Here is a 16,840-nt window from a genome sequence, read left to right as displayed (position 1 = left end):
CACATTTGGACGTGAATAGGATAGGATTGATGCTATGTAGAAACTTCATTCATTCTGATCCCTCTCTTTCCAGAAAACAAAGTGGTAGTGTAGAGAAATGCTTATATTTTTACACACAATGTATCTTCCAAGTAAATGACCACTTGTAAAAGCTAATTCAAGTTAATTGGTTAAATAGAAGTGGGAAGTCAACCAGTGCCAGTAAATAATAGCAGAAGACATTGGAATGGAGGTTAGAGCTGCTAACATTAAAGAAAAAATACTTCTGACTCCATGGGGGTAACTCTAAATCCCTGAGAAGACACTGAAAACCTGCCTCACTCTGGGTAACGTGAGACAAGAATTGCTAAATCTGGAGCCTAATACGTAATAAAACATAAGAATTGTTTGGGTTTTTTTTAATCTCATATCAGTTTCCTGTGTTAACTCATTGAGATACCTCAACTTTAGGAACATGTATGTTTACAGTTGTTAAGATTAAAATTCTCTGGAGGCTGTTAAATTCTCGCACAATATACAATATTTTACAAGTCTGTTACTTAAGACTTTAGCGTGGCTTTTTATTTCTAGAAGTTATCAAATCATTCAGCACCTAGTGAGAGGCAGTAGACAAGAGAGGTAAATTTGGAGTCAGGAAACCTAGGGTTAAGATCCTAGGTCTACTCTTTACTATGTGACCAATCTATCTGAGACTCAAACTCATGTATAGAAATACCTGCAAAACCTATCTCAAAGGTTTGTTTGTAATGCTGAAATAAGATGCTGTTTATAGAGTTCTTTGTTCAAAATCCTATATAATTTTCAATTATTATCATTACTATTATTAGCCTGGATTGACCTATTAATTTATCAGTTTTTTAATATAACATTCAGTTTACACAACCTTCCTAATGCATAGATCTGACCTACACAATAAACTCCAATGGCTCCATACCACCTCCAAGATCAAATATAAAATGTACTCTCTGGCATTCAAAGTCCTTCTTAATCTGTTCCCCCACCACCCCCCACCCCAACAGACACTTTGCCAGTATTCTTACTCCTTACACTGTCCCTCATATACACTTCAATCCAGTGACACTGATTTCCTAGATGTTCCTTAATATCTAACTCCCAGACTCCAGCCTTTTTCATTTGCTATTCCTTAAGCCTGGAATGCCCTCCCTCCTTATTTCTGCCTCCTGCCTTCCTTTGCATTTATCACATCCCAGCTAAAATCCCATTTTCTATAAGAAGTCACTCCTGATCTCCCTTGATTCTTGTGCCTTCCCTCTGTTGATTATTTCCAATTTACATTCAATATAGCTCTTTTGTACATAGTTGTTTGCAAGTTATCTCCCCCACTAGGCTGTGAGCTCCTCAAATTACCTTTTATCTTTCTTTGTAAACCTCTGTGTTTCTTAGCACAGTGCCTATCTCAGCAGGTACTTAATTTTGGGGGGGTTGATAGGGTTTTCTATATTAGAAAGATCTCATGATTTCTTACCTCAAAATGTTTGGTAATAGTTTTCTTTATTCCCCAGATGGATAGAGGTACAAATATGAGTGTTACATCACCTTTAACTGGTTTTCCATATGTATACCTGAAAAAAATAACAAACATTCCTTTTTCTATTTCAAATTGGGTCATATCAAAATAATAGTCAAAAATGGGACTTACAAACATTACTCCTTGATCAGATTTTTTTAACTATCACCTAGAAACATCAAGATTTTAGGGGACAGCTGGGTAGCTCAGTGGATTGAGAGCCAGGCCTAGAGATGGGAGGTCCTAGGTTCAAATCTGACCTCAGATACTTCCCAGCTGTGTGACCCTGAGCAAGTCACTTGACCCCTATTGCCTACCCTTACCACTCTTCTGCCTTGGAGCTAATACATAGTATTAAAACTCCAAGACAGAAGGTAAGGGTTTAATAATAATTAAAATAAATAAATATCAAGATTTTTTGCAATAATTGGTAACCATCTTTCCTTTAGGCATTCCAGTAAAGATTTTCATACAAGTTGGCATCAAGGCATTAACAAGCTTTTCAAAGAAATCTTGATTCAATCAATTCCAAATATGTCCAAAAGCATTGTTATTATCTGAATGAGTTCAAATAAGTCATTGATATAATGAAAGAGGGGAAAAAACAAGAATAGTTAATACTTTAGACCAGGAAAAGGGCAATTCTCCAGCCTTACTCTCCCAAGATCAAGAAATAACTAAAAAAAAAAATCAGTGACAAGTTGCATAGTGAATTCCTCAACCCCAGAACTATGTAAAAAGGTAGCCAAAAGCTACCTTAGACAATTAAAACAATAGAAAAGGAGGCCATCAGCTAAGCCAGGATCAGCACAGGAAAAGAAGCTGGGATTCTCCCAATGCCAACAGAATAAAGGCCAGAAACAAATAAGGCTGTAAGTTTCTGTATCCAAATATATCAGAGAGCAGTGGTCCCCTGAGAAAACCTCAGGATGTGGATCTTGGAAGAGTTAGAGCAGCATTGGTGAAGGTTTTCAAGTTCATGTGCCCAAACTGCAACTTTGAGCTGCCTGTGACTCCCTGCTCACCCCCCCATTACACCAGAAAGAGGAGAGAGGAAGTGCTTGCTTTGGGCAGATGGATAGAGGGGCAGGACATACAAAAAATACCCTCAGGTTTGCTGAGAAGAGAGAGAATGGAGCAGTTTCCCCATGCTGGCTCGAGTGCTAATACTTCACCAACTCTGATCTAGAGTGACAGTGACCAAAATGGTACTCTAAAGCTCAGACTAGGACACCTAGGCCAAAAGCCTCTCAGGTTCCCAGCACTCTGTACTAAGATGCCTTCGAGGACCCTGCAGATCCAGCAATGTGAAACTCAAAGAGATCCAAGAGGACCTAAGCCAGTCAGGTGAAAGTCAGCAAGCAAAGGAACTCAGGTGCAGACAGAAATCAAACAGTTAAGAAAAAAGTATTTATTAAGTATCTACTCTATGCTTGGTACATAGATGCTATCCTCATCACAACTCTGGGATATAACTGCTATTATTATCTTCATTGGACAACTGAGGGAACTGAAACAAATGGCATGACCTGCCCAGAGACATAGAGCTAACAAATTTTTAAATCTGATGCCAAGTCCAGCACTCTGTCCAACTTTTGGCAAGAAGCCCACCCAAGAAATAAAACAGGAAAAGAGCTTGAGCCTGGCATAAATTCACAAAATTAAGAACTAAACCTGGAGAAATGTCAAAAGTTTTTAAAAATCAATATAAATATATATGTGTGTTGACATATATATATTAGATAGATATAGAGGTTGCTCTAAAGGAGAGAATAATTATAACAATTCTAAGCAAAGATTCAAAGTTGCTTTTTTTTAAGAAGTGGATTTTGGGGGCAGCTAGGTGACTCAGTGGATTGAGAGTCAGGCCTAGAGACGAGAGGTTCTGGGTTCAAATCTTGCCTCAGACATTTCCCATCTGTGTGACCCTGGGCAAGTCACTTGACTCCCATTGCCTAACCCTTACCACTCTTCTGCCTTGGAGCCACTACACAGTATTGACTCCAAGACGGAAGGTAAAGGTTTAAAAAAAAAAAAGTGGATTTTCCATAAGTGCTACGTGGATAACTAAAAGAAATTTAAAATATGTATATAAAAGCAAAATGAAAGCACTTGAAGAAACAATCAAAAGGAGAATAAAAAAGCTTAGAAGAAAAGTGGTAAACCTTACCTAAGAAATGGAATCCCTGAAAACTAAAACAGATGAAAGAGACATTAATGACTTAGACAAGAAGAAATATTAGAACAAAAGAGGAAAAAAAATAGAAAACACAGTTAATCCTCAACTTTCACAGAATTAATGTTCCTTAAAAATGGTGAAAAAGTCAAAAATGTGAATATTGATACATTAAACCTATGAGGAAAAAAAGTTAGGTTCCCACAACCACCAAAAACTGTAATCTTTCACTAGAAATTGCTGAAAATATACTTTTCTGCATGAAATACTTTATAGCAAGACATTAATTCTAATAACATGCACTTTTCCTAATGCAGTAACTATGAAATAATCCATAAAATACAGCACACAAAATAAAATTAGTAACATGCAAAACACTTTCTCACTAGTAATTCCCTAGAATTTTGTGACCTTTTGTACTGACATCTTGATTTTTTTTAATTAATTTTAGACAATAGACTCTTGTAACAAAAAATTTACAGGATCATAAATACTGTATAGCAAATAAGATTCTTCTAAAGTGTTTTTAATTTGAATCTTACCTTCTACTATGTCAGATAGCAGTGTGAGGACATTGTACTGTATACTATATTGCTCTCTAGGTTGGGCAACCTCTGGATACCAAGGAAGAGGTTGCTAGGACTAAAGTCAATAGCAGTGGGAATGGCATAACTATTACCTCCAACACTGACCTTCGCAGCTGATGGATGATGTTGGAGATCATGAAGGATTGCTAGCCTGAAATAATCCATCAACAACAGCTGTGTTCAGTGCATTAGAGATCCTTAAGGGTCTCCTGGCAGGCGGCAGCTCAGACATTACTGTGCAAAGTTATCTAACACCTTTATTTTCTCATGAAGCCAAATCACTTACTTTGCACCCTTGGACTTAGAGCTGCAAGGACTACATTAAGCTTTGAGGGCATAATCACAACACAAAACGTGAGTTTTAAAGGCAATGATGAAAATACGCAACAAATACACAGAAGCTCTTTACAAGGATAGGATGAACGAGACTAGTGAAATGCCTAGAAAGGATATCATCTGCTCCTCAAAATTATGCTCATCCAGCCTCTCATCTTTTTCTCTACTATTCATTTCCTGGAATGTGCATGTTCGCCCATACAAAACAGAAAATGAAGTTACTAATAAAATCACATGAATCTCTGAAGTCACTAAAATCAAACCGTAAATGTGGAAAATTGACTATAAAAGTCATTTAATATCAAAAATAATTAATCTGGGGAAATGATCAAGGAGAAACAATTTTAGAATTATTAGACTCCCTGAAAACAATGTTTTGAAGAGGGGGGAAAAGCTTAGACAACATATTTCAAGAAATCAAAAATGAAAACTGCCCACATCTATTAGAACTGAAAGACAAACTAATGATAGCAAGATTCCACCAATCACCTCATCCTAAAGGAACTCCAAAAGGAAACTACCAGGATTAGCATATTCAAACTCCAGAGTTTCCAAAACAAAGTAAAAATACTAAGAAAGTACCAAGGAAATATAGTCTAGAATATAAGAAACCTAAAAGTATCTACTGAAAATGAGAAGAGATCTTAAAATACAATATTCCAAATGGAAAAGATAAAGGATTGTTGCCAAGAATAAAACCCTATAAAGCTAAATTCAATCCCACCTGGCAAAAAAAATTCATCTTTAATAGAGGACTTTTAAGTATTTATTATGAAAACTTTTTAGCCAAGTAGGAATTTTGAAATAAAAATTCAAGTATCTAAACTGAGAAAAGTAAATTAATGTAAGCAGCTAGAAGGAACTATATGGTGATATTGTATAAGGTTAATACACTTATGGAGGAAAGGAAACAAGTATCCCTTTAGAACTTCAGTGTTTTTAGGGTATAGTAGGTGGCTCAGTGGACTGAGAGTCAGGTCTAAAGATGGGAGGTCCTGGGTTCAAATCTAGCCTCAAACATTTCCTAGCTGTGTGACCTTGGGCAAGTCACTTAACTACTATCACTTAGCCCTTACCATTCTGCCTTGGAACCAATATACAGCACTGCTTCCAAGACAGAAGGTAAGGGTTTAAAAACAAAACAAAACAAAACAAAAAACTTCCGTGTTTTTAAAAAGTATTGAGGGAGTTAAATAAGAAAAACAGAGTTCCAGAAGGTATAGTTTCATTTTGAAGGCTTTAGGAGAGCACAGAAAAGAGAAGATACACTACACTAGTGAAGAAAGGGAAAAGGAGCTAGAAGTTGCTATTTCTCATAATTGGGATGCAGAAGTGTATATAAACTTAAAAGTAAGAAAGTGTATATCAGATGAACCTCACTCATCTTGAAAGACTAAGGAGGAGTAAACATATACAGGCATAGAGATGGTGCAAAAATAAATAGGGAAACTAGCTGGGAGGTTATCCACTTCTTGATAAAGAAATAATCGTCACAAAGTGCAGAAAGAGACATATTTTTGGAGATGGCCAATGTGTGAACCTATTTTTGCTTGACTCTGCTTATTTCTTTGTTTTAAAAGGCTTTCTCCCCTCCCCCTTTTTTCTTTTTTCTTCATTTCTGTCTTTCAGTTTTTAGTAAGAGAAAGGAAAAATGGGAAAGAAGAATTAGTGACAGAAATGACAAAAAGAAAAAGAAGGTCACTGAAACTTTTTTTAACTTCTTTTTTCATATAACCCTTACCTTCCATCTTAGAGTTAATACTGTGTATTAGCTCCAAGGCAGAAGAGTGGTAAGAGTAGGCAATAGGGGCCACGTGACTTGCCCAGGGTCACACAGCTGGGAAATTTCTGAGGTCAGATTTGAACCTAGAACCTCCCATCTCTAGGCCTGGCTATTAATCCACTGAGCTACCCAGCTGCCCCTGAGACTTTTTTTTTTAATGTACAGAAAAGCATAGGAGAGCATTCAGAAGAAAGCACAAATAAGCAGGACAGTTTTGAAAGTAATTATGCAGACATTCTATACTTTTTTATGAGGCAAGTAGTATGAGGCAGCAGAGGCTATAAGAAATGATGAATATGATTCTAAGAAACCAAACATGTGTTTGGCACTATGCTAGGTGCTAGTGTTACAGAAACCAAAATGAAACAAACTCTGCCCTGGAGGAACTTATATTCTATCTGAGAGAAGACTCATAAATACATTAACAAGTATATTCAAAATAGAGAAAGAAAGCAAATGTGTGGTAAATTCTTGGAATAGGACACTAGAAAGAAGGAGGCCTGAGAATCACTTGGACCCATCTGCTTCTGTATTTAAAAGGATTCTCCAACTTGCTTTATCTGTTAGCTCCTCCTTCTTTCTTTTCATGTTACCTCAATTAACCATTATTGAGTGGCAAGCTAAAGTCTAAAATTCTCTGGGTCTCAGTTTCTCACAACTTCAGAAGCCTGACCTGGGCAGGCTATGGAATGGAAGAGGCTTGAGGACAGAACAAGTTAGTTATCAGAAAAATCCTTTAATCCATCTCCAGTAAGAAATCCTTTCCTGTCTCCACACTTCTCTGGAATGCAGAGAGCCAATTGCAGGAATTAAATTTCCAGGCCTCTGCTGTGGGGGTTTTTCCTCTTCTAGGAGATAAGACCAGGCAGGATGGAGGGAACAAGGAAGCCCAAGGGGGCCCAGTTGCCAAGCTCTCTCTCCCCTAATGGCCAAAGAACCAGGAGTTCCTTTGAGCATTAGAAAATATCAAAAAGTCTCAAGAAGTGACAAACTATGATAAAATGCAAAGGAATTATTTTTAAGTTCTAAGATGCAACAATGTGGAAATTAAGGGCAAAGTCCAAGATGAAATACAGACTCAATTAAGCCCATATGAGTATCAATGATTTGCTTCAAAGACATTGGTCAAAGAATTCAAAAGGAAATTTGAACAAAGGTCTCTTGACATTTTGACTAACATGAAATAGGTAATGCAATAATTATAAAAGCACAAAAATTTACATATTTTCTAAGTCATAAATCAATCCACAGTACCCAAATTGAGAGGACATTTAAGAAGGAAAGCTCTATAAATTTTGTTGAATGTGGACATAGGACCAAGTTGGTAAGAAATCCCTAAACAAAACTTTTGCCTATTTTCACATGTTGTTATAAAAGTTTCACATAATTTTATGATAAACATATGTCTAGGGCAGTAACTTGGCAAATTTTTGGTCTGTGAACAACTTCAGCTGGGAAATCACCACCACTCTCCTCTTGCCACACTGCCTAAAAAAAAACAGCAAAACTAGGCACTGTTTTTGCTGAGCTTGCTTTTTCTGGTCTGGCATTGATTAAGTTGTAAAAATAGCATTATTAAATTATACCAAAAACTAAAGCAGATATTGTCATGTCAACTATCAAATAGTACAAAAGTTAGCCACTGGAACACCTGAACAAGCCTCTAGGACCACCGCCGAACCATAGATTTTACTTTTACCTTGTTGAAATTCAGAATAAAATCAAGTATTGTTCAAAATTGAGCATGATTCAAACAATTTTAAATCAATTAGTATCTGCTATTCTGTTATGCCAGAAGTCACTCGGAATCTCTGCTGAAGTGACTTAATTGTATGCAAAGCATTTACTAATATCTTACTCTTTGTTTTGTGAGTTCAGAAAAACAGCTAGTTTTGCCCTAACTGAACACAGCAAACTTAATGAAAGTGATGTGAAAAAAAAACAAATTTTAAAAGAGAAATTAGTTTTAGAGGCAGTCACAAAAAAAATAAAAACATAATTTTGATAATATGAAATTGAAAGGCTTTTTATAGAAAAAAAATTTAATATATTTAGGACAAGAAAAGAAGATGTCATCAGGGGAAGATATGTGGATTAAATATGTCTGACATATACAGCTGACATCCAAGTTATATAGGGAACTAACAAAAACTTTTAAGACTATGAGCCATTCTCTCATAAATAAGTGATTAAAAGATATGAGCAAACAGTACTCAAGAGAACAACTGGGTATCAATAAGCATATGAAAGACTGATTCAAATAATAAAGACAAATGTAATTCAAAACAACTGTAAGCTTTCACCTCACACTCAGAAAAAGGGCAATGACAAAAAAATCACTAGAAGTGTTATAGAAAGATAGCAATACAAATATACTGTTAATGGAGCAATGAGTGGAAAATAATTTGGAATTATGTTAATATAGTGACTGAGATATCCATGCCCTTTATTTCAGAGATTCCACTGATAAGCATATATACAATGAGGCCAAAAATAGAAAGAAATAACCAAAGAGAAATACCAGTTAACTCCTATTCCAGGAATGCAAAAAAAGAGAGCCAAATGCCAATGAGCACTCAGACACATGTCACAAAGGATAAAAATCATTATAAGTTCCTGTGAATAGGATTTAAAACCAGTAGGATCTCAGTCCCAGCATGTCAGAGCAGCAGATGATTTAGAAGAGAGAATCATCCTCAAAAAGTCATCACACTGGGGCAGCTGGGTAGCTCAGTGGAGTGAGAGTCAGGCCTAGAGACACGAGGTCCTAGGTTCAAACCCGGCCTCAGCCACTTCCCAGCTGTGTGACCCTGGGCAAGTCACTTGACCCCCATTGCCCACCCTTACCAACCTTCCACCTATGAGACAATACACCGAAGTACAAGGGTTTAAAAAAAAAAAAAAAAAAAAAAAGTCATCACACTGAGACAAGACCAGGCAATACACACCTTGGGGTATACAGAGCCATAGGAGAAGAAAGGACCAAAACAAGAGTGAGTTCTAGAAGACTTTCAAGGGCCCTAAAGCAAATACTCCTCTCAGAGCCAAAGTAGGACACAGGGTCAGCTGACACCCTGGGCACCCACACCAAGACTTGCTGGAAGCCTGATAATAGAACAATCTTCTGACATCCAATTGGGACCTGTAAGACCCAAAGCAGATAGAAGGGGGGGAAAGCCAAGACAAAACCAACATCGACATCTAAATTGGGCCACCAGGAGATGAAGAGAGAAGCCAGGGATTGTGTCAAAAGGACAGGAAGAATCCCAGCCACCCCATCCATCTATCACTGAAGCAGCAACCTCATAAAGGACCAAATGGGATCTGCCTCCAATATGTATCCCACACTCCTCCAGCCAAGAGTATGGGAAATGCCAGAGCTTGACTCTGACACAAAGTTCTAGACCAGAACTAGGGCTGGAAATATAAGTAAAGAGAAGAAACTCTGAAAAAAAAACACAATGAAGAAATACTATCAGTTAAAAGAAACTCAAGATGAAACTAAAAGAGAATAACTACCTTCAAAACAATTACAAGCAGGACCTCAAAGAAAATAACGAATTTGGATACAGGACTCCAAGAGTAGCTAAAAGAAATGAAGCAAGGTATAAAAAATGAAATTGGAGCTTTTGAGGAAAAAAATGGAAATAAGCATACAACATAAGGTAGAAAACCTTACCCATAGAGAAGACTTCCTAAAAGATACAATTGAAAAAAGCAAAACAAGAAATACTAGAACAAAGGCAAAAGACTGAACATTTAAAAGAACATGTAAAATATCTATTATTGAAAACCACAGGCCTGGAAAACAAAGTCTAGGAAAGATAACTTAAGAAACATCAGTCTCCCCAAACCATGAGAAAACAAAAGCTTGGATGCCATGTTTTTAAAAATCACCAAATAAAACTGACCACATTATATTAGAGTGAAAAATAATTTAAAACATGCAGAAATGTCCTAGCTAAAATCCAGAGCTTCTAATGAGAGAGAGAGAGAGAGAGAGAGAGAGAGAGAGAGAGAGAGAGAGAGAATAATAAATAATACTTACTTTGCAATGACAGTGCCATTTAAACTTTTATAATTCAAAGAATGATATAAAGGTGTCTGGAGAGTAACTTCGAATTTGGGTAACACTGAAAAAAAAAAACACAAGCTGAGAATTATTAAGATTCCATTGACTTCATTATAAAGAATAACTGAAAAATATTTGCAATGCAAAAATTAACCATGATTCCAAAAGGACTAACAATGAAGCATGTTGATGAACCATCTGATAAAACAATAATGAACTGAGTGAAGAATAAGACATATGTTTATAACATGGCTGATGAGGGGGAGGGGAAAAGGAGGGGGGAGAAGAGGGAAAGGAGGGGGAATGCTCAAGGCCCTAAATAGTGATGCAAACAAACTTCCACTTAAATTTCTATAGTTTGAGTGAAAAATAATCACAAAAGACAGAAACCAAAATTTTTTAATTAATGGTTCTCTCACTATCCCACTCTAACTCATTCCTGACTCCTTCTATTTCCAATATAATAATTAATTTACCTTTTCCACCATCCCCTACATTAAAGGGGATATATAATGCATAATGTGTCAGGGTAATCAAATGTCCTCTGGGCCTCAGTACCTTGATGGCCACTTTCTGTTAAAGAAAATTCTAACAAATCAATCAACAAACATATATGACACATCTTCAGAGTACCAGGCACTGTGCTAAGCACTTTTGTATACTTAGTACTAGGTGCTTTTGTATACTTAGTACTAGGTACTAAGTATACAAAAGCAAATTAAATAATCCCTACTTTCAAAGAGTTTACAGTTTAAAGGGGAAAACAAATACATACAAAAATAAAGTGACCAAATACAAACATATATAAAGTAGGTAAATGCAAGGTTTTCAGAGGGAAGACAACACTAGCAATGAAGAGATCAGGAAAAGCTTGATGTAGGAGGTGGTACCTGAGCAGAAACTAGAATAAAGAAAAGGATTCTCTGAAGCAGACATGAGGTGCAAATTCAGTCTAGGGTTGCGGGGGATAACCAGTGCAAAGGCACTGTAGTGGTTGATAGAATGGCATGTATGAGGAACACAAAGAATTTTGTCTGAAACACAGAAGGTAAAAAAGAGAGTACATAATAGGTTTGGAAATATAGGTTTCACCAGAGTTATAAAAATCTTATAAAAACAAACAAAAGAGATTATTTTTTATCCTAGAGAGAATTTGGAGCCACTAGACAATTTATAGGGTAGTGATATGGTCAGATCTGTACTTAAAGAAAAATCACACTGGCAACAATGCAAATATTGGACTTAGAAGACACTCAAAGCAGAGCAACTGGTAATTTAGATGAGAGTTGATGAGGCCTGAACTAAGAGAAACCAAGTCAAATGAGAGATACTCAGGAGAGCATCAAATTAAGACACAAATGGGAATGGAAATAAAAATGGCAAGATATGCATCATATTCTATAAACTGGATGAGGGAAATTGAGTAATCACACCAAGGTTATTAAATCAGACTACTGGAAGAATTCGTGGTGCCTTCAACAGAAATAGCTAAGTTTGGACGTGGAGTGATTTTGGTGGAAAAGATGAGTTCATTTGGGACATTCTGAGTTTAAGATTTCTATTAAACTGTTTATACTTTCTCTAATTTGTTATATTTCATTGCTTAGAAAGGCAAGAAAAGAATGAGAAATGTACCTCAAAAAAATTATTTATGTTTACTTTGTTAAAAATTTTGTATTTATTTAAGTGTATTTATGTTGTTTCCTCCTATTAATGTAAGCTCTTCAAGGGCAGGGACTGTAATATTTTTGTCATATCACAATTACTCTTCACAGATATCAGGCATATAATGGATACTTAAGAAATGCTTATTGGATAGATAACCACCAAAGTGTTTACTTAGTTTCTTAAGGAAATACTATTTTAGGGTTTATATAGATATATTCATATATGTATTTATATATATATATATGCATTTATATATATATACATACATGATTATTTTCTGTTACCTTTATCCCTGAAAAAATTACTTTTTTTTTCCTTTTAGAGTGAAAATGATAGGCACTTACCATATTCTAAAACTTGGAATGCCTGGTAATAGGTCTGGCCCTATTAAAAAAATACAAGAGTAAATGAATAAGTTCTCTCCTACTTATCTATACGATGACATCCTGAAAATTAAAAAGAGGTATTTGTTAGTGTACAAAAAGTTTCTGTTTCTTTAATGATACAAAAGATAAGTATATGTGATATTTTGTTCACTTGTTTAGGAATATGACTCCTGAGGCATAAGAAACACAACATTCCTTTTTTATTCAAAGATATTTTATTTTCCCAATTACATGTAATAACAATTTTCAACATAAATTTTTCCAAATTTTAAGATCCAAAATTGGAAACACAACATTCTTGCATAAAAAAGTTATCTGCTACTAATCAGCTATTTGACTTTAAGCAAGTTATTTAATACTCTCTGAGACTCAGTTACCTCATTTGCAAAACTAGCCAAGATTTTTTAAATCTCTTTTAGTCCTAAGATCCTATGATTTGGAAATATCATTCATGAAACTTTATGCTATATCAGTTTTGGTCACTGGCCACACACGAAAAAAAAAACAACTGAGGATATAAATTCATCTCAAATTCAAGAACTGACAAGTACATAATATTTTCATTGTCCTAATTCCCCAAATTACTTCCCAGAATGACCCATAAGAAAATTTTTCCTAATCCTTGAAGTTGACAGTTATGATAAACAGTCACTGAAATGCATAGGATTGATTTTGCACAATTCTCTTTCACTTAAATCCAATTCATGTACAAGTGAAGACATTACTCATTGTAATGTCATTGGTCTCTTTCAAAAACAAAGGACAAACAATAACAATGATCTGAATGGAGCTTGAAGTACCTTGCAAATTCATCTAGTCCAAATTCTCATTTTAAGGTTAAGAAACTTGCCTAATGTCACACAACAAATAAATGGCAGAACTGGAATTAAACTCAGACTCTCTGACTCCAAATCCAGCACTGTGATTCACAAGATCAACATGATCTTCCAAAGTCCATTTATTGATCCTTCATATCTGTTTATACAGTCAGAATTTGAACTCTGATCCTCTAGCTCCAGACTCAGTACTCCTTCCATTGTGCCTCAGTAATTTCCTATTTTATTAGAGAATCACAGAACTGAAAGGAAACACAAGTGGCCATCTATCCCATTACTTTACAATTACTAAGCCCTGAGAGCAAATTCATACATTGGGAAAGGGACTTGGATCTCTTTGTTTGCTTTCAGTTCTGAGATTATACAATGTTCCCTCTTTATAATATGTGTTCAGAACTATCTCAGGTTTTATGAATTTGAGAAGCATAGAGGTAGTGATGTGCTACTGGTAAATATTTAACCACCTAATTCAGGAGGAAGGGGGAATTGAGGATATATGGATGGCACACACTTTTAAGTTTAATTTGTATTATTAGAATTTTCTCCATCCCTTTCTTAAGTTTAGAAAATAAATGATAAAAATAAGTTATTTCTGATCTGTAGAATTTTCTGACTACCAAGCTATAAACATTCACACCACAAATTGAACAATCGGCTCTAGAGCTGGTTCTCACATATGCCTTTCCTTATATGATTCTTAAAGTGTAAAGGACCCATTACAAAAGACCAAAAATTATGACAGTAATGAGCATTTAACTGTCAGTTTAACCAATTCCTTAAGCTTATCCAGATAAAAGTATAGATTTAGCTGTAGAAAAGTTAACCCAAAAAAAGTGGGGGGAAAACTCTACCCTTAATTTGACTAAAGTAGTTGTATACCAAAAAGTGATTTTCTAATGCTAACGGAGTCACATGAGTTCATTTCAAAATATAAAACAAATGTAACTACATATATCTTATCCAAATAGCTATTTAAGACTTTGCTTTCCTATAGTCGTTTTGCATAGATTCTGAAGATATTATAGTATTTTGTTTAGTTCCCTATCCTTAGAATCATGACATTTGTTACTTTATCCTAATTTAAATTTGTGTTGTCAGTCAGTCAATAAACATATATTAATTAAGCACCTACTTTGTGTCAGGCACTATGCTAAGTGCTAAAACTTAAAAGGTTTGAGAAATCCTTGATTTCACCATGGTGAGCATTAGATCTGCTGTGGTAAATCCAAGTCTACCACACTCCAGCAGAGTGCCTTCATGGACTGATGTGACCAAAAAATTATCTGAGTGTCAAGTAACCAAGACACTGGAGATGATCTAAACTTAGCTACCCAGTCTGCAGGTGAAAGACTAGTTTTTTCCCTAGCATTGAAGAACCTACTAGATCTTGTATTTCTCTTTGAAGAACTCAGTGTCACCTTCATGATGAGATCAGGCTCAGGAAAAAACTTTAGTAGAAGTTATATTGGCACGTCAGATTCTTCTGATACTGTAATCATAATTTAAGTCATTTATTTCAGCATTCAAAGATCAAGTTGAGTTAGATAATGGATAAAGAGGAGGTCCTGGGTTCAAATCTGCCCTCAGATACTTCCTACCAATGTAACCCTCGGCAAGTCACTTAACCCCAAATGCCTAGCCCTTGCCATTTTTCTGCCCCAGGACTGATACACAGTATTGATTCTAAGACAAAAGGTAAGATTTTTTTTAAAAAGTAACTAGGAAATGGGCTGATGGCTTGTGAAGCAATCTGAATTTTCTGAGCAACAGGAAAATGGCAGGAAGGAGCAATGATTACCACCATGGGAATTTGCCCAGTCTATCTTACAAAGGTTATTCGACCCTACCTAGAGGGAAAAAATGAATAAATGTGCCTTTTTACTACCATTTTAAATAGCACTGAGATTCAGTCATTATTTTCTTTTTCAGAACTCGAGTATTCATTACTAAAAATTCTTCTTAGAGCACTTCCAAGTAGAAGAATATACATCAGAGGATGAATTCATTTGCTATTCAAAGTCCTCCCCAAAACATAAAGTAAAATTATCAGTAAGTATTGAAATTCTTCACAACCTACTACAAATAGAGATTTGTTTTACTTTAAAAAGTTTGTTTTCTTACAGTATTTAGCCTTTATTACATGTCTATGGAAATCCAAGTTTCTCCATATAAAAAATTTTCAGGATAGTTCACAAGCACAAATATATAAAGTCATTTATTGTATTTTAAAAATCAGATGCTATATTATGCCATTGTTTTTCTCCTTCATTTTCAAAGACAACAAATGGTATCATGAGGTCATATCTTGACTTGCCATGAACTGGGTTTAGAAAAGCAGAGTTGCACAAAGTCAAAAGTCTCCCTCTCTCTTAAATTATGCCAACAGTCTTAAAAGCAGCATTCAAGTGGGAGAAGGGAAGAAGGCAATGATTTTCTGAATTCTAATGAAGGAAATCAATTTCATAATTTTTTATGAGAAGAAATTATAAAACCTCAGATCAAAAGGCACCTTAGAGGTCACAGTCCATCTTCTTACTTAATGCAGCAAATTTAAATATTTATTAAGTATCTACTCCATGCAAACCACGGTGATGCTCCAAGTAGTATGGGGCAATAAATACAAGGATGAAATGAAGCATGTCACTCTTCATAAGAATAGTAGAACTTGTTTGCTGATTGCTCCTTTCCTTCACAAAGCAATTCACCACTAGTATGAAATGAACAAAAATCAAAGTCTAAAATGATCAGATTTTTGTATAGTAAATTATTCTAAATTGTGGGCAGATGAGCTTGCCTCCAGGTTTGCATTTCAATAGGTGAGTATCCAGATAGGAGGGATGTATGGTGTGTGCAGGGAGAACTAACATCTCAGGTGAGAACATGTTGAGCCCTTTTCAAGCTACTCATCCACCTTTGGTATCTGCCTTTCACCCAACTCTCACCTGTGGCTCCACGAAGCTGTAGCATGAACTGACAATTTTGTGCAACTCTGCCTCACTTAAATCCAATTCATACTCAAGTAAAGACATCTCCCTGTGATGTCATTGGTCCTCTTCAAATCAAAGGACAAATAATACCCAGATGGGAAGAAGAAGGGCAGTATGAGCAGACAAGGATGTCTTTATGTACAACTGATTTTGTGAAGCATTTTGAGAAAGGGAACAATAAGACTTAGACCATAATAATAAGGAATTTATAATCTTTTTGTTCTAGGAAAGCATATTAGAACTGTTAGTTTAAACATATCCATAACCACTATTCCTTGATAGCATTCAAATGGTCAGCAAGAGATCTATCTAATACATGAAAATTTCCAGTGAGGGTTAAAAAAAAAACACTCAATTTTATTTTTGAGGAAGGACCAAGCCAAAAGAGAGAAAGGAAGGAAGGAAGGAAGGAAGGAAGGAAGGAAGGAAGGAAGGAAGGAAGGAAGGAAGGAAGGGAGGGAGGAAGGAAGGAAGGAAGGAA

The 16,840-nt window shown here is 35.6% G+C and overlaps 1 protein-coding gene across 1 annotated transcript in view; it reads right to left on the bottom strand.

The window, feature by feature from the left end:
* CD109 (CD109 molecule) overlaps positions 1-16,840 on the bottom strand; it is a 167,461-nt gene that overhangs the window by 80,998 nt on the left and 69,623 nt on the right. The window contains exons 6-8 of the mRNA XM_044673921.1: positions 12,495-12,534; positions 10,459-10,543; positions 1,487-1,583 (exon numbers count right to left, since the gene is read on the bottom strand). Of these exons, the coding sequence (XP_044529856.1) occupies positions 1,487-1,583; positions 10,459-10,543; positions 12,495-12,534 (222 nt within the window). The remainder of the gene's footprint in view (positions 1-1,486; positions 1,584-10,458; positions 10,544-12,494; positions 12,535-16,840) is intronic.

Source organism: Gracilinanus agilis, chromosome 4, assembly GCF_016433145.1.
Source record: "Gracilinanus agilis isolate LMUSP501 chromosome 4, AgileGrace, whole genome shotgun sequence".
Classification (NCBI taxonomy): domain Eukaryota; kingdom Metazoa; phylum Chordata; class Mammalia; order Didelphimorphia; family Didelphidae; genus Gracilinanus; species Gracilinanus agilis.
The sequence above is the reverse complement of the archived record's forward strand: the minus strand, read 5'-3'. Positions and strand labels throughout refer to the sequence as shown.